Source organism: Octodon degus, unplaced genomic scaffold, assembly GCF_000260255.1.
Source record: "Octodon degus isolate 3935 unplaced genomic scaffold, OctDeg1.0 scaffold00001, whole genome shotgun sequence".
Lineage (NCBI taxonomy): Eukaryota > Metazoa > Chordata > Mammalia > Rodentia > Octodontidae > Octodon > Octodon degus.
Genome location: NW_004524577.1, coordinates 7,509,080 through 7,529,419, shown reverse-complemented (window position 1 = coordinate 7,529,419; position 20,340 = coordinate 7,509,080). Strand labels below are relative to the sequence as shown.

Below are 20,340 nucleotides of genomic sequence, written 5' to 3'. Positions count from 1 at the left end.
GAATGTGAGCTACAGAGCAGGTCCCAGGGACACCAGAGGCCGCCCTCCCCTCCGCCGGTCCCCAGCACACCAGCTGCCTTGTTTTGATGAGGGCGTGAGGCCCAGGAGTCATGGGTGGGGATAAGTATTTATTTGCTCAAAGAAAATCCCTTTTGGTCGTTGGAGGTCTGCAGGCAGCAGCCGGCCGTGTCTGCCAGCCTTCTTCACTTTTTCTTAGGCTCCTTACATGCCACAACATACCTCTGCGCCACGTTGAGAGGTGGGGAGTAGCCATCTGCGTAGGACGTGTCTTCAAACAGGACAGAGTAGTCATCCTGGGGCTGGCAGGGGAGACACAATGGGCTGGTGAGTGGCCTCCAGGCTCGGCCTGCCTTGGGCCCAAGCCTTGGCGCAGCAGAAGACACACAGGGTGTCCACTCCCAGCTTATCCTGGCCTCATCTTCACCCCGAGTCAAGAGGCTCAGAGGGTCACCTCAGTTCTGTGGGTGAAGGGCCGGGGATAAAGAGGAAGGAGAGGGGGCCTCGCCTCACCAGACCTGGGCAACAGCTGTAAGGGAGCTGCTGCATATGCGAGCCCTTGTTAAAGGGATCCAGGCCAAGCCAGAAGAGCAGAGGCAGCAAGAGGGCAGGAAACTGCCTCTAGGGTGCAGCTGGTAACACAGGACCAATGCCGGTGTAGGAAGAATTCTGGACAGCGCAGGCTGGGCTCGGGTTCCACCGACTGCTAAAGTCAAGTCTGAGAGCAGGCCCAGCAGCTTGCCCAATTGGGGATGGCTAAGGTTGCCAGGCTGGATGGAAGCGGCTCCAGGACAGACACAGACAAGCAGGAGTAGGGGCACCCTCGGGCATGGAAGAGGTGCAGAAAGGGACACAGGACACATACCAGGGGCCCAAAAGGCCTCTCTGCGCACAGACGCCTTACCCGCTGTGGGGGGGTGTGGATCAGTGCCCGGTAGAAGCAGGTGGTCTGTGGGTACAGAGCCAGCACTAGCTGCTCCTTCTGGAACAAGGCCTCTGGGTCTGTCTCAGGGTTGGCCTTCCACTGCGGCAGTGGGATGATCCGCCGGCGGCTGAGTGTGTGTCTCCTGGGGGCGAATGTGTCAGGCCACAGCTAGGGAGAAACCTCCCGAGACGCCCAGCTGCCCGCCCCCTCAGGGACACTCACTCTTTGCCTTCTTCATCAATGTCATCTACTTCATACCTGTGGATGACAGGAGGAAATGAGCAGGTGCCGTCAGAGCCCCAGGCCAGTTGGGGAGTCGGCGGGATGAGGGAGGGGGCTGGGTGGGCCACAGGCCACCGTGATGTGGAATGCTTCAGACAGGTAGAAGGTGGCAAGGAAGGTGTGGCCAGGGCAGACAGGGGTCTGCTCACTTGTTGGTGGCATGGCTGTAGCTGACCACCTCAGCCAGGATCCACTGCTCATCCCCGTCCATTGCCTTCACCCGTGCAGCAACCTTGTCTCCAGGCTTGGCCACATAGTCTCCCGACGCTGGGATGGCCCCGCACAGAGGTGGGGGCCTGGGGGGACAGGGAGCGTCAGTCTGGCCCTGTGACACCAGCCGCCCCCGTGCCAGCCCTGCCTCACTTGTCACCAGGCTTCCCGATCCACAGAGGCAGGGTCATGGCTGACTGCTGCAGCAGGGTCATCAGCACCCCTCTCCTCATGGTCTTCCGTGGGGGCTCCGAGTCATTGTAAAGACCTGCAATCTTGGCCGCTGTGGGGAGGAAGGGAGGCCCTGAGACCTGCCTGGCACCCTGCAGGTGCTGCAGAGCTCAGCGGGGAGCCCTGCACTTCTAGGGACCACCCCTGCCCCTCCTCCAGCTGTCCAAGGTTGGAGACTGGCAGCTACACTGCCAGACTGGAGACAAAAGCACAGTGGGCCCTGGGGAGAAGGAACGGGATGGCGCCACACTGGGGCTTCTGAGGTGCTCATTCACCTCCGCTTATTCTTTTTCCTCCAGTTCTAGGGATTGAAGCCAGGGCAGCACCCACGCCAGGCAACCACTCTACCCCTCAGCCACACCCTGGCCCCTTGAAGATCTTGTTTTGATACTGAGTCTCACTGTATTACTGAGGCTGGCCCAAACATGCATGTTCCTCCTGTCTCAGCCTCTCAGTAGCTGCGAGCAAAGGTCTGAACCGTTGCGCCTGGCTCACGTTCTAGGTGGGTGGTCACAAAAGTGTGCAAGCTTCCTTCAAGTTTCCTATGGCCAAAACATTACACTAACTTTTCTACAAATACACGTTGTATTCAACCAAACACTGACAACCACAGGATCCACTGGGGCCCTTCAGCCTCTCAGCCTTGGCACAACACACCTGCTACGAGGACCCAGATGGCAACGGATCAGCACAGACAGTGAGGCATCTGCCCACCGTTCCAAGAGATGAGAAGGCCCAGGCAATGGTGACTGGAGCCAGCATGCTTGGGAAGCCAGCATGCTCGGAAAGCACCTTTCACCTGACTTAAGGACTCAGGGCTTTTCTGAATCCTCAGGTTATTACTGCACCAAGAAACACAAGACCAGACCAGGGAGGGAGGGACAGGACCAGCCTGGGGCATGGGTGCAGAGAACGTGAGTGCTGGGGGTGGATTCCCAGTGTTTAGGGGAAGTGAGGGACACCCTGCCTGGACACTTTGTCAGGAACCCCGTGGAGTGACTGTCGGGGTGCGAACAGGGCCCCCTCCAGGACGCCTGCGCTGTCTCACTCTGCCTGGTCAGGAAACACCTGCATGTGCTCTCCCACTCACCAATCCTCCTCTCTTCCAAGAGAGACTTGATTTCAGCGATCTTGTCCAGGGCCTTCCGGAGGATGCTACGAGCAGGAAGGGGACAGAGAAGTTGGTGAGGCAGATGGCATGGCTTCCTTTCCTGCTGATGGCCAAGTTCCTGAGGTCAGTGCTGCAGCTGGAAGCTACTTACTCTAAGTGTAGTTATTCATGGCACAGAGACGGCAGACAACAACGGGCTGCATATAAAAGGTGGCCCTGTGAGGTTATCATGGAGCAGCCAAGCTGTCGTCTGGGCTCAGTCATCCTGATGTTGTACAACACACGCCCGAGGCGGTGCTGATATAGAGACCCTACTATCCTGCTCTCTTATGAGAGGTACACACCATAGAGTGTGCTGGGTGATGACGCTAAGCGACTACCAGGTTTGCTATCTACTATTTCACTTGTGCAAGTTGGAATGTTAACTGTGAGCACAGCGTGCGTCTGTTTACAGCACCTCCTCACTGCATCAATGCACCAGACAGGATGACCTAGAGCAGCAGTGGCAAACCACGTGGGCCACAGCCAGCTGCTTGTTACCACCGAAGTGCCAAAAGGTTCCCATCTAGGTTTATGAAAATGCCCAGGGACGTTTGCACAGTGAGAAAATTGCCCATGGACACATGTTGCAAAATATGTGGCCTCTGCACTGTGGATGTGTCTGTGTCTTTTTGTGGCTGTGCTTTCATGGCACTGGAGAGTGAACCCAAGGCTCTGTACACACACGCTAGGCAGGCAACCTACCATGGAGCAATCCCCCAGCCCTGTTTTTCCACCCTCAAAGCACAAATGGCAACATACCGGGACGTAGCAGGCTAAAGCCCCCAAGAGAAAGCTGAACCCCACAGTTATGTGGGGCAAGCAGGGCTGCTTTGCCCCGAGTACATCTGGTCCTGCAGAACTGCTTCAGCTTTCTTTAAAACTTTTTTTTTTTTTTTTTGCGGAACCGGGGATTGAACTCAGGTTCTTGAGCTTGCCAGGCAAGTGCTTATTCCACTGAGCTATCTCCCTGGCCCCAAACTTTTTTAAAAGTTTATTTGTGGGGCTGGTGAGATGGCTCAGTGGTCTAAAGCACCGACTTAGAACAAGCTTAGCAAAACACAGGGACCGCGGTTCAATCCCCCAGCACCACATGCCAGCCAGCCCCGCCCCCTGGTGGGCTGAGCTGGCCACACACACACACACACACACACACACACACACACACATATAAATAAATAAAATTAAAAAAAAAAGTTTATTTGTACAACTTTGATAGACACAATGATCACGTTCATGATAGACACAGTGATCACGTTCATCACAGGCAATCTGTACTACGCATGATGCGGTTTGCTCTTTTGTTTTCTAATCCCCTTGCATTCCTCAACCACTCTTCCTCTCATTTACAGCTTTATTTCCATTTTCCCTTTCTTTCATTGTTCTCCTTCCCCTTCCTAACCAGCTTTTTTAAAATTTATTTTATTTGTGGGGGGGGCCAGCTCAGCCCACCAGGGGGCGGGGCTGGCTGGCATGTGGTGCTGGGGATTGAACCGCAGTCCCTGTGCTTTGCTAAGCTTGTTCTAAGTAGGTGCTTTAGACCACTGAGCCATCTCACCAGCCCCCAACCAGCTCTTGAGATGAGGTCAGATATGACATCCCAGGGTCTGTCCTAGGTGGGACAGGTAAAAGCAGAACCCTGGGACCCTGGGCAACTGCCCTGGCTCAGAGAATCAGAGGGATGGGGACTCATCACCGCACGACCACAGGGGCACAGAGCCTGGCATGGACACAGGCCCAGGAACAGTGCAGGCCACCATCGGGCAGCTTCAGGCTTGGTCTCAGGAACTGTCCCCAGAGACTCTCAATGGTAGCCGGCAGCAAGGCCTCTGATGCAGGTCATCTTATTCTCGCCTCCTATGGTAAACCTCAGTCCAGTCCTCCAGCAAACATTCATTCAGTGCCCCACAGGATGGACGCAGGGGCACTGCCTGCTACCCCAGCTGCTCGAGAGCCTGAGGTGCGAGGAATGGAAGCTCAAAGCCAGCCTGGGCAATGTACAGGGTGTGATTAAAAAATATGGTTAACAGAAAATAAATAAAAACCTTACAGTAGAAGCCACATTGCCAAGAATGATGGGTATGTTTGAAGTATTACAAGGGGGATTAATGACAGTGTCCTTTAATAAATTTTATTTAAATATTCATTTTATTTTTAAACACACCTCAGACCTTGTTTGAAAACAAAATGTAAAGGGGCTGGTAGAGCACTTGCCTATAAGAAATTAGGGTCTGGGTTTAATCCCCAGAACAAAAGTCCTCATGACATAAAGGCCTCCATTAGGACCGTGAGCTTGGGAGCATCCAGAAGCCCTGGCTCTGTGGGGCGTGCCAGGAGGGGGCTGGCCACAGGAGCCCGGCGCAGGCCAGCAGCCAGGTGGGCCGGGAGGCCACTGGGCCCCCAGAGCTGAGCGCCAGGAATAAATCCAGGAGGCTGACGGCGATCTGCAGTAAGCAGCCTGGCCTGTTGGTGTAACAGCTATCTACGGACAACTGCTTCATGTTGCAGCAGTGGGAACCGAGCCCAGGGCCTTCCGATGGAGATACACCTTTGCTCCTTTTTAGCTCTTACTCTGAGACGGATCTTGCTAAACCATTAAATCGCCCGGGTTGACTCAATCCTCAGCCTCCCAAGTGCTGGATTACAGGGCATACGCCACCACACCCAGCTCACCTTTATATCTGAGTGAATGTCCTGACTTTGAGAACTGTACCATAGCTGTGTACAACTGTTTTCAGGAAGCACTGTTTTCAGAAAACTTGTTAGCGCATCCAGATTGTCATCCCGATCAACACTCAAGGACACGGGATCTCCCCACACGGACTACAGAAACCTTACGGCAGCTGAGCTGGCATCTCCCCGGCCTCGCTTGTAAGCTTTCCCAGCACGGTACTGACTAAAAGGCCTGGCTCACATGTAGGGAATAAATGTGTGAAGGTGTAAGTCTGAAAGAGTGAGACGGCGGCAGCATGTGAGGCGGGCCCTGCGTTTGCCAGCACGCTCGTGACAGTAACACTGAGCCAGGGACTGCCCACCCACGTGTTCCAGTCTCACTCTGCCCACAGTTGGGCTGAAAGGCACAGCTTACTTTTCACTCTCTGGTGAGGGGCTGGGGTGTGGCTCAGCATAGAGCTGCAAAGCGCGCACGAGGCCACAAGCTGGAATCACAGGTGCACGCAACACACACACACACACCTCTGACACAGCACAAATGGCTCTAACTGTACACCAGCCACTCCAGTCCAGGTGAGGAAAAAGGCCTGACTGGCCAGGTGATAATCTGCAAACTGGGGCTAGGGGGTGGGAAAGCTGGGCAACCGAGGAAGTAGCTGTTTCAGGGCGGCAGCAGCTCCATCAGAACTCACTGCCTCTTCCTCCAAATCCACGCCACTCGGCTCTGCCCCAACTTGGCACAAGAAACCCCACAAGACCGCTTGTCTAAGGTTAAAACCCTGGAACTGTAAGTGTCCCCTCGGTCAAGCGGCCCCTGATCTGCTTGCTCTAGGAAGCTGGTCTTGGAGCCGCCCTTCGTCCTCGCCCCACTGCTGCTGGCCCACTTACCCCTCAGCACCCCAGGCCTGCTTTCCCAGTCAGCCTGGAACCCAACCCAGCTATTATTATTATTTTTTTCTTTGACAGTATGTAATATTTTTATTAAGCTTTCACTGAACAACATCTTTTGCAGTTTTGGAGTTCTTCCAATGCCTCAGTCAGTCAATTAGAAGAAAGATAATTTCAAACATAGAAAATAATGACTACTAAATAAAATTATCTTTTTTTCCTGAGCTATTATTTTTCTTAAGGCCTCAGGTGGCCTTCAGGAGAAGACCCATCCCCAAGGAGGCCCTCAAATCTTGCCCCCCGCCCCCCTGCAGTTCTGCTTCCAGGCTCTCAGCACACACTGTCCCTGCTGCCTGAGCTCTCCACCTCATCTGTCTACTGATTCCCACCTTGAGGACAAGCTCAAGCCTCTTCTCCTCTCCAAGGCCTCCCCAGACCCCTCCTCTCTGCCGGCTACCAACTATGCCACCCAGCAGCTGTTGTTCCAGTGTCTCTCCTTCTGGATTGGGCCTCCAAGGAAGGACGCTCTCCCTCCCTGTCACCTGAGGCAATGGGCCAGACTTGGCAGAGCACAGCGAAGGCCTGCAGAACGGATGCTGAAGGTGAAAGAAACCAAGGGCCGGGCCCCCACGATGGAGGGCAGGGAGCACACAGGTGGAGGGGAGAGCACCGGGTACTCTGATGCTCAGAGGGCTGGCCTGCCCCGTGGCCCGTGCTCCCCGGGCCCTGCACGTACAAAGCAATCACTGTTTGAGACGGGGTCCCACTATATGTCCAGGCTGGCCTCGGACTCACAGGGATCCTCCCGCGTCAGCCTCTCAAGTGCTGGGGTTATGTATACACGTCACCATGCCCAGCAGCAAAGCAGCTATGTAAACTGCAGGTTATGAGTTATTGGGGCATTAGGACATTAATTTCTTGGGCACAACCTACACTAAAAAGTAAATACAATAAAACCATATATAAGGGCCAGGGAGATGGCTCAGGAGCATAAACACTGGCCTGGCATGCTCAAGGGCCTGAGTTCAATCCCTGATTCTGCAAAAAAACAAAAAACAAACAAAAAACCCACTCCTAAAACCATATATAGTTTTATATTTAATAGTTTTAATATATTACATAGTTTTACATTTCTATAAATAGTTTTTCTTTTTGATACTGGAAATTGAACTCAGGATCTTGCACTTGCCAGGCAGGCACTTGTGTCACTGAGCTATCTCCCTGGCTTTACTGAAACTTCTTTTTTTGTAACTAAAATTATTTTATTAAAAACAAGCTCGTAGGGGCTGGGGAGATGGCTCAGTGGAATAAGTGCTTCCCTGGCAAGCACAAGGTCCTGAGTTCAATCCCCAGTTCCACCAATAAAAAAAAAAAAAAAAAAAAAAAAGCTTGTGAGCTTGTGTCTTGGAAAGCCATTATTGTATCACCCAGCAGAATGGTTTTTTTTTGTTTTTTTTTTGGTGGAACCGGGGATTGAACTCAGGGCCTTGTGCTTGCCAGGGAAGCGCTTATTCCACTGAGCCATCTCCCTGGCCCAGCAGCAGAATGTTAAAGAGCATAGATTTCAGGCTTAAAAATCAGGCCTCCCAGCCAGGGGTGTCAGCATATACCCATAACCCCAAATCTCTTGGAGGCTAAGGCGGGAGGATCCTAACTTCAAGTCCAGCCTGGGTGACTTAGCAAGATCCTGTCTCAAAAGTTTGAAAATGGTGAGGAGATAGCCCAGTGTGAAGTTAACTGGGTTCAACCCTTGTACCCACAGATGGGGAAAAAAGTCAGGTTTCCCTACCTACCTACCTGCTATGGCTTTGGGTGGACTATGCAACCCCTTGTGTCTTGGGTTTTTCATCTGTAAAACAGCAGTAACAGCACAGGCTCCTCAAGGAGCACCACGAGGGTCAAATGAGGTAAGCACAGAAGAGCTCGGAAGGGCCGCAGCAGAGGACGCAGTTCTCACCGCTAGGGCTGGGCAGAGTCTGGACTGCGGGCCTCAGGTACTGTCCATGGCTTATCCCATTTAATGGACACAGTCCTGCAGAGTGTTGCTACCTCTAGTTTAAGGATGAGGCAACTGAGTCTCAACTGAGGTGACCACCCCAGGCACGCAGGAGGCCTCTCCTCCCCAGGACAGGCGGCAGGGTGGGGCCCTGGACGGTACTCACTTGCACTCGGCCTCCGCATCAGCCTTGGCAGTTGTGTAGAGGCCGCGCAGCTTTGTTCGGAAATACGGAGAAACTATAAGCACAAGAACAGGGAGCTGTGAGCAACACAGCGGCATCCAGGACACGGACTCAGAAGCCCAGGGAGCCAGGGCCTGCAGCGTGGGCAGCCCTGGCTCAGAGGCGCTTGCGGGCGGACGCCCCATTCAGTAAGTCCACACCTCCACGCCGTACAGATGTCACCACCACACCGAGAGCATGCTGTGAACTTCCCAAGTCACAACACGTACAGAAGCTGTCTGTCGGCACAACAGACAACCCTGGCAGCCAGTCAGAACTGGAAACACCAGTGCAGGGTGTGACCACTACAGGAGGACGGGCACAGTGGGGACCAGGGGCAGCTCTGCCCCAGGAAGCCCCAGGTGAGGGGGCCATGCACTCTGAGGGTGCGTCCTCCACACAGTTCCTCGGGGCCGAGGGACGTGGAGGTGTTTCAGGGCTGAGCCACCGTTACCAGTCCAGGATCACCTCAGGGCCTCAGCCCAAGGAAACGCTGCGCCTGCGCTCTCTCAGCCCAAGGAAACGCTGCGCCTGCGATCTAAGCAGCTCTAAGCAGCGCTACTCTCTGGAAATGCAGCTAACAGGAGCGCGCCCTCCGCAACCGTGACAGCCTCACCCCAGTCAGCTCTCGCCCCCACCCCGCCCCCGCCCCCTTGTCCTCAGCTGAGCCGCTACTCACTCTTGTTCTCGGTCTGCATGCGCTCATGGGTCTTCTGGATGTTCACCAAGTTGTGTTCGCTCCGCGAGCGCTCCTCCTGGGAGACACGAGGCGCCCTCATGCCGCGCCGCGCCCGCCTCCCGTCCCGCAAACCCACCGCAAGGGAAGTCCAACTGCCTTCCCCGACTAGAGCAAGAACCACCGAAGCCATCAAAACTAAACCCTTAGTTATGTCTTCTGATAACCCTTCAGAAAAAGACAAAGTGCTCTACAGAGTCAACAGAATCTCCATAAAATTTTCGCTGATTTCTTGGCAGAAACTGACAGCTTTATCCTAAAATGTGGAGAAGTGCAGAGACCCACGTTAGCCCAAACCGGAAGAAGACGACAAGGTTGAAGGGCCACCATTTTCAGGTTCAATGTTACAGTAATCGAGATGGTGAGGTACTAAATTACAGGTCAATAAAATGGAATCAATACTCCAGAAATTAAGGCCAGGTGTGGTGGCGCACACCTGTAATCCTGGCACCTGTGAGGCTGAGGCAGGAGGACTGGTGGGAGTTTGAGGCCAGCTTGGGGTACAAAGTGAGCTCAAGGACTACACAGCAAGATCCTGTCTCAAAAAAACAGAAAAACAGAAAGGGAGGGAGGGAGGGATGGAGGGAGGGGGGAGAAAGAGGAAGAGGGGGAGGGAGGGGTGGAGGGGGGAAGAGGAAGGGGGAAGGGGGATGGAGAGGGGGAGGGAGGAAGAGGGGAGGGGGTGGAGAGAGGGAGAGGGAGGGAGGGAGGGAGGAATGAGGGAACCCCCGGAGCAGCGGCAAGCCCAACACACCAGTGTGCTACCTGTGACTTAACACCCCCATATTTATGGATGGAAAACAATTTAAAAGAAAAAGGAAGCCAGGTGGGGTGGCGCACACCCGAGCAAGATCACAGTGAGTTTACAGTCAGCCTGGGTAAGTTCAAAGACAGCTGGAACTATAAAGCCTGACTCTGTTTTGTTTTTGTTTTTTTTTGGCAGAACCGGGGATTGAGCTCAGGCCCTTGCGCTTGCCAGGTAATCACTTATTCTACTGAGCCATCTCCCCAGCCCAGATTCTGTTTTAAAAAGAAAAAAAAAAAAGGGTTTCTCGCAGGTTTATAGACATTGCCTTAAGGTCCAAAGGCCCCGGGGAGCAGCCACACAGTCCAGGAAGGCTGCATGCAGCCGAATCCTCAGGGCAGGTTACATCTCAGTGGGACCAAGGCCTGGCGAACCCTAGCTGGGAGCAACTGGCGCAAAACGTGTGTCCTCCCTTGGGAAAGAGCTTGTACTCCGACCCAACAGGACCTCCTCCTTCAAACTCATGATCCTCCTGCCTCAGCCTCCCAAATGCTAGGATTACAGGCTTATGCCACTGTGCCCGGTAAAGCATTTTTATGAGTTCAAAACTAGCCTGAACTATATAATGAGTCAATACTAGCCTTTTACCTGTCTTAAAAAAAAAAAAAAAAGAAAAAAAAGAAAAAATTGAAAAATAAAAAGATTTGTCTTTGACCAGCTCTTGCTCAACAGTGTTTGTTTATGGAATAAAAGGATAAAGATAAAAGGGCAGTGATTGGTAATGTGTGCGGGACATTTTTGGCAGGTGATAAAAGTTTTGAAATTGTGATAAAGTCTGTGAAAACCGTGTTTTCCCCAAAATAAGGCCAGGTCTTATTTATCGGTCGATTGCCTTTTTCAGACATGTCTCACTACGCAGTTCAGGCTAGCCTTGAACTCACCTTGTAGCCCAGGCTGGCCTCAAACAACAATCCTCCAGCCTCAGCCTCCAAGGGCTGCGATTATAGGAGTGTACTCACACACTTGGCTTCATATTACTTTTGTTGCAAAAGATCTAACAGGGCTTATTTTTATTTTTTATTTTATTTTATTTTTTAGCGTATTTTTTTATTTATTTATTTTACATTTATTTATTGTGTGTGTGGCCAGCTCAGCCCACCAGGGGGCAGGGCTGGAGATCGGAAGGTGGTGGGGGATTAGAATCGTGGTCCCTGCTTTGCCAAGCTTGTTCCAAGTAGGTGCTTTAGACCACTGAGCCATCTCTCCAGTCCCAAGGGCTTATTTTTAGAGAATGTCTTTTTTTTATGTATAACAATCTCCATTTTTTCACATTAAAAAAGCTATATTTATTTACATATAGTCACGTGGGGCTGGTGAGATAGTTTAGCAGTCTAACCTTTTTTTTTTTTATTTCCAGAACTGGGGATTGAACTCAGGCCCTTGCGCTTGCCAGGGAAGCGCTTACCACTGAGCCAACTCCCCAGCCCCTAAAGAACTGAGCTAAGGGGCAGGCCCCCAGCTTAGCAGTCTAAAGCACCTGCTTAGGCAAGCTTAGGCAGGCGCAGAGGACCGAAGTTTAATCCCTGGCACCACATGCTGAGCCAGCTCCATACTCAGGGCAGGCTGAGCTGAACAAAAAAAATAGTCATGCCATATTGTTGAATGTTGTTATAACTCTCTTAACCTGGAATTCTAGCCTCAATGTCTTTTTTTTTTCTTGGTACTGGGAATTGAACTCAGGACCTTACCACTGCCAGGCAGGTGCACTGCCGCTGAGGTATATCCCCGGCCCAGCCTGAATTTCTATTTCTTCTTCTTCTTCTTCTTTTTTTTTGCGGAACCAGGGATTGAACTCAGGCCCCTGCCCTTGCCAGGGAAGTGCTTATTCCACTGAGCCATCTCCCCGGCCCCCAGCCTGAATTTCTTGTGACTCCATCTCCCGTGGACCATAAGCATCCATCGTGTGCAGCAACAGAGCTCTCCTTAAACAAGCACCTCCCACCCACGAAGCCTGCCTGTTCCAATGCATGACAGACTGAATTATGCAGATCTGTATCAGCCACAGCCACGTCCTTCCCTTACCAAGTGTGCGATCTGTGCACTGGGGCTGCACCCAGCTAGCCATCTGGCACCAAGTCTTGAGCTCATCTGTTTTCATGGGCATTTACTTTCACCCTAAGGCACCCATTTGGCTATTTACAAATACTTAGCTAGCACTCACATTATCACTTATTTTATTTTTTTTTAAATGTATTTAGTACAGGTTTACAGGGTTTCACTATGTAGATCAGACTTGTAGTGATTATCCTGTTTTCAGACTCCAAAGCACTGGGATTACAGGTGCCACCACGCCAGTCTCAATCGCTGTCTCAGTGCCTTGGAGGGCGGGTCTGACATGCTATGCTGGGGATCGAATCCCGGCCACTGCGCTCTGCCTAAGCAGGTGCTTTAGTCTGCTGAGCTATCTGGCTGGCCTGTATGTTATCATTTATTTTAAATACAAATGTCAACATTTATTTACAGTTACACATTATTTTTTTTCTGTATTTTAAGGAGGGGTCTACAGTGTGTTCAGGGTCTCACTACTAGACTGGATGCATAGTGATCCTCCTGTTTACAGCCTCCCAAGAGCTGGGATTACAGGTGCGCGCCACCATGCCCACTCTCAATTGCTGTCTCAGTGCGCCTCAGGGGCGGGGACGGCACAGCAGGCCTGGGGATTGAACACCCTGCCCCTGTGCCTGCTTGCAGGCGCTTTAATCCACTGAGCTATTTGGCCGGCCCTCATTAAAATTGGTTTATAACTCAATACATGTGGTGTGTGTTGTAACAGATATACTAAATGTATCCATCTGGCTGACATCTGAACTGGGGCTTATTTTGGGGTAGGGTTTATATTATGAGAACCCTGAGAAATCCTGTTAGGGCTTATTTTCTGGGAAGTACAATCTACTAAAAGCCAATGAAGGGGCCGGGGAGATGGCTCAGTGGAATAAGCGCTTCCCTGGCAAGTGCAAGGGCATGAGTTCAATCCCCGGTTCCACAAAAAAAAAAAAAAAAAAAAAAAAGCCAATGAACTCTACAGTTTACATAGGTGAATTGTGTAGTATGTAGTCCATCTCTCAAAATCCTACACAAAATGAATTCAAATATTTTGCACATAGCAAAATCCAATAGCACTGGCTGTCATACTTAAAACTCCCCTCTCCTCCCCCTTATTAGAATCTCCTCAGCTCCCGCCTGCCCATCTCTGGGAACACAAGCCCACCCTGGCCCACTCTGGCTCGGCATGAGCACCTGCCCCGCTCTAGGGGCAAAGGACCGTGTCATTCTACCTGGGTTTGCTTGATTAGCTGATGGAGCTCCGAGAGAAGTTCTGCGATGCGAGAGTCAGCAGACACGAGGGCCATGGTACGGTGTGGCCCGCGGGGGAGCGGAGGGGGCTTTGCTGCTGGCTACCGCGGGTTGGACTCCAGCCCTTCGAAAGACAGAAGGGCGGGTGAGGGGGCTGATGGCTGCATCCCAGCGCTCAGAGGCTGAGGCTGGAGGATCCCAAGTTCAGCCCGGGCCAAACAAACAATACAGTGCAGAGCTACAGTTCAATTTTGAGTTCAATTTCCAAAATAAAAATAAAAAGTCAGTCTCTACCAGAATACTCTCAGACTATTTCCTACTTTGCAGAAGAGATATTTCCCCTTTATAAATTCCTTCCTTCAGTTATGTTTGCTAACCAGCTACTCTCTGGCAGGCCTGAGGGTTACACAGTAGTGCATGAGATAAACAGGCTCTGCCCCTTAGGAAACAGTTCAGAAAAAAAAGCAGACATTAAATACAGTCATGCAGAATGACATTCCTCAACAACAGGCAAATACATAATGGTGGTCCTGTATCACCTTGTATTTTTACGGTACCTCTTCTACATCTAGACGTACAAATACCATCTTGTGACAGCTGCCTCCAGCATTTAGTGAAGCTGACACGTGTGCAGGGTATTAGCCTGGCTAAACCACACACCCACAGCACGTAGTCTAGGTATGTAGCAGGCTACACCATCCACGTTTGTGTAAGTACACCCTACGATGAAATCACCCAGTGATACATTTCTGAGAATATATTCCTGTCAGCAAACAAACAACAACAACGACTACAGTTCCTTTTTTTGTTTGGTTTGAAACAGGGTCTTGGGTCTTCCTGTGCAGTCCAGGCCATCCTCAATTCATATCAGTCCTCCTGGCTTAGCCTTCTAAGTGCTGGGATTACAGGCTACAACTGACTCAGAAGCAAAACTTCAAAATCTCAAGGATCAGCAGGTTGCTAAGAGGCTGCTGGAGAAGGAGAAAAGCGCATCATGGGTGTCTCATGGTTTCTGACCAAAGACACTGGAAGAGTAAGATTTGAGGTGTGGTTTGTGAAGGACAAAACTCAAAATTTATGGGGCCAGGAGGATGGCTCAGTAGAATAAGCGCTTTTCTGGCAAGCGCAAAGGCCTGAGTTCAATCCCCGGTTCAACCAAAAAAAAAGCCACTCAAAATTTCTGTTTTGAACACAATCAAAATGCCAATAAATATTTAAGAGATGTTACACCAGAGCTGAATTTTATGAATCCTTATGAATCTTGAGTTCAAGGCAGAAAGAACACTGAGCTTAAGATAGAAATTTGATAGCACAATAAAAGGTATTTATATTTACAGTACAAAATAGGGAAAGCTAAGGGAGGAAATAGACAAAAGCCATCTAGTGTTAGGCCTCGGCGTAATACAGCTATTAAAAATACAGAAAACGCTCACGCCTGTAATCTTACTACCCGGCAGGCTGAGGCAGGAGGCTCCTTGTGAGATTAAGACCACCCTGGGCTACAAAGTGAGCTCAAGGCCAGCCTGAGCTACACGGTGAAGCCCTTTCTCAGAAAGACAGAAAAAAAAGAAAAAAGAAAAGGGAGCAAAAATCATTGAAAGAGAAGCCAGAGGCAAGGCAAGAGGATGGCTAACAAGCCAAAGGAAGGCATTTGGAGAACTGCAGCACATTCTGCTAAGAGACAAGAACTAACCCAACACTGAACTGGACAACCCAAACCTCACTAGCAGCTTGGGCAAAGAGCTGTTTCTTTAGCGTGGTGGAGCCAAGGACTCCTGGAGTGGGCTCAAGAGAGACTGGGAGTGGACAAGGCTCTGGTGGGCACACACTGAAGCCTTTGGAGGTAGCCAGTGGGTGAACGACGACGCTGGGTTGCTTTTATCTTTCTGAGACAGGCTCTCACTATGCAGTTCAAGCTGGCCCTGAGTTCACTTTGTAGCCCAGGCTGGTCCCGAACTCACAACGATCCTCCTCCTCAGCCTCCCAAACGCTGGGATTACAGGTGTGCCCCACCACACCCGGCCTTTATTTTTGGAGGTGCTGGAGATTGAAGCCAGAAAACTTTCCCCAGAACACACATACACACGTATTTCTTTTGGACACGCTCTTGCTAAATTGCCAGTTTCCTGGACTCGCTTCAAACTCGGAATCGTCCTGCCTCAGTTCCCCAAGCAGCCGCGCGTACAGGCATGCGCCACCACGTCGGCTCTATTCTCTTTCAGAAGACGGGTACTTCTGGTGCAAAGAGTAGAAAGCGCGGGCGCGCAGGGGTCGCCCCGACAGCCGGTCCTCCTGCACCGGTTTAACATCCCAGCCCCGGCGCAGCGCGCAGGGCGCAGGCGCAGGCGCAGGCGCACGGGGCCTCCCCAGCCCCTCCCCGCGCCAGCCGGGGCGCGTGCGCGCCGCAGCCCAGAGGCGCCCAGGCAGGCGAGACAGGGAACGCGGGCCCACAGAGGAGGTCGCGGTCGGCCGTTCCCCAGTTTCTCCTGAGTTCCCAGGCCACGGCCTAGCCTCACCCAGAGAGTTCCAGGCGAAAGAAACACTGTCACTGGGAGTTGCAACGGCGGGAACAGGCGAGTCCTCGAACACTTCCTTAGTCCGCGGGCCGCAACACACTTCCGTTCATAGACTGGCGGCCCTCGAGAACCACACAAGCTTTTTCCCTTTTTGTAAGCGTGGGCCAGTGCGGCAGACCCTTCTACGCATGCGCACGTTGGCGCGCTGCGCTGCCTCCTGGGAAATGTAGTTTCCACTTTGGCACGTGTGCCTCGCTGTGAACTGAGTTCTAATAGAGCAAAGCAGAATCACCGAAAAGCCGCCTGATGTTGATTCATGAAAGAAGGGTCCCCAAGGAGTATATGAGACCTATATACTTTCAGCTCAGGTTTGTCGAAACTCTAAAACTGCTCTAAAGAATAAAGTCTATGTATAATGTAACCGCTCCCCAAGATAATTGTAAAGGGCGTGAATTACAAACATGTATTAATAAAATAAAAAATTTGTAAAAATTGGAAATAAATTATAAACAAGCAGATCTTTCGACACAGAAATTACACATTTACAGAATCTTACTAGAAAATGAAGGATGTGGACATGCGAACATTTAGTTATGATAGTTGTATTTATCAAAAGCTATTCTGATAGGATAAGGTGGAGCACACCTGTAATCCTAGTACTCGGGAGGCAGAGCCAAGAGGATCCTTCTGAGTTCTAGGCCAGCCTGGATTATGTAAATGAGTTCAAGGCCATCCGCATTACATAGTGAGACCCAGCCTCAAAAAAAAAAAAAAAAAAAAAAAAAAAAGAAGAGGAAAAGAAGGGAAGAAAGAAGAGAAAAGAATACAAAAAGAGAGAGAAGAGGGCTGGGGAGATAGCTCAGCAGCATAAGCATTTGCCTGGTAAGTGCAAGGTCATGAGTTCAATCCCTGATACCACAAAATAATAATAATAAGAAGAAAGCTACCCTGATATAATTTTTTATGTAACCCCTACAAGAGCCTATAACTATGTACTTGCTTGTTGATTATTTGATAAATTTGCAAACTATATGAAGTTTTGCTCTGGGTTTTCTCAGTACCCAGTGCCTTGCACATAGTAGGCCATGGACACTTGTGTATGTAATAGATTCTCAAACTTCAACACAAACTATTTCCACTCAAATATTAGCGAATCATTTTGTCATCACACTTGCACTGCTTTGGTTTCTAGCGCAGTCAGTGACACAACTATCCAAACCTCAGTTCTGTATTCTGGTTTTGTGAATATTATGCTACGAGGGATTTCACAAATTTCACATTTATAGAGTTCTCAAGGGTTGTCTCCTTCTTCTTCTTCTTCTTCTTCTTCCTCTTCTTCTTCTTCTTCTTCTTCTTCGGAATCAAACTCAGGACCTTGCATTTGCCAAGCAGGCGGTGTGCCACTGAGCTATATTCCCAGCCCCGGAGCTGTCTCTCTTGAGTGTCAAACATCCAGTGCATTTGCTTAGTGGGAAAGATTTGGGGTTCACAGTTGTGTAGAAAGTTCATCTTGTATTCCTTACTTTTTTTCCCTTTCTTTTCTAAAGTAGACATATGTCAATGTTTAATTTTTTTATTTTTATTTTTGTAAAACTGGGCCATTTTAATGTTTTTACAATTTAATAAATAGTTTTCTTTTTCTTTTTTTGCAGTACCGGGGATTGAACTCAGGACCCTGCACTTGCCAGGCAAGGGCTTATTCTACTGAGCTATCTCCCGGGCCCCAAATAGTTATCTTGATGAATGTAGTCATGAAAGTTGTTCAGTCGTATTCAAATTATGGTTTTCCTGATTGGTCTGTAGTCGTCAATAAGTGTAAGAAGTTACTGTATGAAACATCTGTCAAAACACTCCCATATGGGCCACAACTGAAGACCAAGACAAAAAAAGGAAACACAGCTACATACTTCCCTAGGGATAGGCATCAGGGATTGATATCCTAACTAGGTATCAATTGCCTTAAAAGGGCCCAAATGAGTCACTAACCCAACCCCAACAGGAAGACACCTTGTCCTGTATTCATGCCCCCTTGCTATGTGACTCGCTTCCCCATTTGGTCCTGGATTTAATCAATTTTACCTGAGCAATGGTGCTTGTGATCTCATTGGTTGACCAAAGTTTTGTCCCACCTCATGCCCACCTAAGCGAGTTCCATGTGCTCCACTACCTTAGTCTCGCCTCACCGCATGGTTTTCCTCTATAAAAGTCCCTGGAAGTGACAGCTTCCCGGGGAACTACCCACTCGGGGCCCCCCTCCTGTCCCTCTCTTGGTCAGGAGCATTCTTTCCCTCAATAAATATATTCTGCTCATTAAAAGAAAGAAAGAAAGAAACATCTGTTGAATTAGTAAGACTGCACTGATGCAGCCATCATTTCAGGATTGTTGGTCACCGGGGCATATTGACCCCCCATAACCTTGCCTCCTTGTGTCACAAGGCCTCACGTTCGCCTCAATCACTGTTCCTCTGGTAATAACACTCAGAGTTGTATACAGTGGCGATGAAGGGTTCTTTTTCACACCAAGTATTGGCAGGCAAGAGGCGGCTTTCAGTTCAGGATGTGTTCCACGGGCCTTCTTAAAACGGAAGCCCGTTGGCCTAATGAATCTTTCGTACTTAGGTGGTTTTCTCGTAAAACCATCTCCAACAAAGCAGGCTTTAGTAACCCTCCTCTTCCATGCCTTCTTTTTTCTCTTTCCAGTTCAAATAACTTTTCATACTTCCGTTTCTCCTTGCGCACGAACTTTGGGCAGAGGAACTTTCCATTTGCCCACCTTTTTGTTTCTGCTTAATCCTGTTGGAAAGTACTTTTGCACGAGACTGTCCCTCTCTGTCCAGCAGGTAGGCAGGACTGCTCCTTGTGGATTCTTTTCATCATTCTTTTGTTTGGTGTTTCTCTTTTCATGCATCTTGACAGTCCTCTTCATTTGTATATTCTCTGCATGCGCTGTTTGTGATAGAGCTTAGCCTTCGGGCCAATTTTTTTTTTTTTTTTTTTCCTTCTTTGAATGTTCATGAGCCTCTTGACTTCCCTTCTGTCTCTTTTTCTCATGGTAATCCAAGCGGTACTGATAGCATTTATGGTGTAATTCAATATATTCATTCTGTGGCATGATGACAGCTGCAGAGCCAAAGCGGGCAGCCTCAGGTGTGCAAAGAAAAGTCCTAACTTTAGGGTGTCCCAGATGCACGAGCTGCCTCTGCGCCTCAATTTTTTAAAGTGTGGGGTTTCAGCAAATGTACTAATAAAAATGTGTTGGTTTTGGTTTTGGTGATGTTTATGTTTTGTTTTAATTTTTTTATTATTCCAATTAAGGGTCTTGATATGCAGTTCCCACTCCCAGTGCTGGGATTACAGGCATGCCCAGTTTTGGGCCAACATGGCATGCAGTACCAGGAATCAAACTTGGGACCTTGCACTTGCCTGGCGGGCCACCAGCCTATTTTATTTTGAGACAAGGTTTCTTTATATAGTTTAGGCTGGCCTTAAACATGTGGTGATCCTCTTGCCTCAGCCTCCTGAGTACTGGAATTACAGGTGTGTACCACCATGCCCATCTCTGAAAGTTTAGTTGGTGTTATGGTTTAACCCTAAAACGTTCCCCAAAGTCTCCTGTGTTTGGAGAGGGAGTGGGTCTTAGGTTGCTGTGCTCATCAGGGGGTTGTTCATTGATGAACTCAATAGCTAAAAGCACAGTTAGGAAGTGGGGCTTGGTAGGAGGTGGTCACTGGAGGCAGTGACCTGGAAGAGTATATTTTTGGCCAGGCTCCTTCCTCTTTTTTAAAAAATATATTTTAGGGAAGGGTCTACAGGGTGTTCAGGGTCTCACTACTAGATTAGACTTGTAGTGATCCACCTGTTTACAGCCTCCCAAGAGCTAGGATTACAGGCACAGGCTACCATGCCCAGTCTCAATAGCAGTCTCAGCATGCCCTGGGGGCGGGGCTGGCACAGCAGGCCCCAGGGATGGAACTCCCAGCCCCTGGCTCTGCTTTAATCCACTGAGCTATTTGGCAGCGTCAGGCTCCTTCCTTCTCTCTCTGCTTCCTGGCTGCCGTGGGCTGCACAGCTTTGCCCTCCCAGAGGTCCCTAACCAGGCTGTTTATGTGGTGGAGACAGACAACCATAGGCTGAGTGTGTGAGCCAAAATAAACAGCTCTTTTTTTAAAAATGTATTTAGTACAGGGTCTGCAGGGTCTCATTACACAGATCGGACTCAGTGATCCTCCTGTTTTCAACCTCCCAAGCACTGGGATTATAGGCATGTGCCACCACACCCAGTCTCAATGGCCATCTCAGCGTGCCCCAGAGGTAGGGCCAGCACTGGAGATTGAACCCTGGTCCCTGTGCCTGCCTAAGCAGGTGCTTTAGTCCGCTGAGCTGTCTGGCTGGC

General features: G+C 50.1%; 1 protein-coding gene and 1 pseudogene across 2 annotated transcripts; both read right to left on the bottom strand.

Moving 5' to 3' along the window:
* Window positions 1-66: 66 nt before the first annotated feature.
* Window positions 67-16,292, bottom strand: Sgf29 (SAGA complex associated factor 29). Of its 2 annotated transcripts, none has more exons than XM_023719950.1 (10): window positions 15,948-16,292; window positions 13,413-13,503; window positions 9,276-9,351; window positions 8,540-8,612; window positions 2,757-2,821; window positions 1,589-1,718; window positions 1,375-1,521; window positions 1,166-1,201; window positions 923-1,085; window positions 67-320 (listed from the first exon to the last, which is right to left on the bottom strand). In XM_023719950.1, exons 2-10 carry the CDS (start codon window positions 13,485-13,487, stop codon window positions 204-206), a joined length of 882 nt encoding a protein of 293 aa, XP_023575718.1. In that variant the 5' UTR covers window positions 13,488-13,503; window positions 15,948-16,292; the 3' UTR covers window positions 67-203. The 2 variants fall into 2 exon arrangements, with proteins under 2 accessions (XP_023575718.1, XP_004622993.1); XM_004622936.2 differs by having other exon boundaries at window positions 13,413-13,500.
* A 2,024-nt stretch (window positions 16,293-18,316) lies between these two features.
* LOC101562349 lies at window positions 18,317-19,059 on the bottom strand (annotated as a pseudogene).
* Between the last annotated feature and the right edge of the window lie 1,281 nt (window positions 19,060-20,340).

What these genes read in the sequence shown, in the direction of transcription:
- Sgf29 (XM_023719950.1), bottom strand. Translation starts at nt 13,487, where the DNA reads ATGGCCCTCGTGTCTGCTGACTCTCGCATCGCAGAACTTCTCTCGGAG. An exon ending in ATTGATGAAGAAGGCAAAGA is followed by an intron (nt 1,086 to 1,165) that starts GTGAGTGTCCCT and finishes ATTCGCCCCCAG; the next exon opens with GAGACACACACTCAGCCGCC. An exon ending in TCCACACCCCCCCACAGCGG is followed by an intron (nt 321 to 922) that starts GTAAGGCGTCTG and finishes CTCCCCTGCCAG; the next exon opens with CCCCAGGATGACTACTCTGT.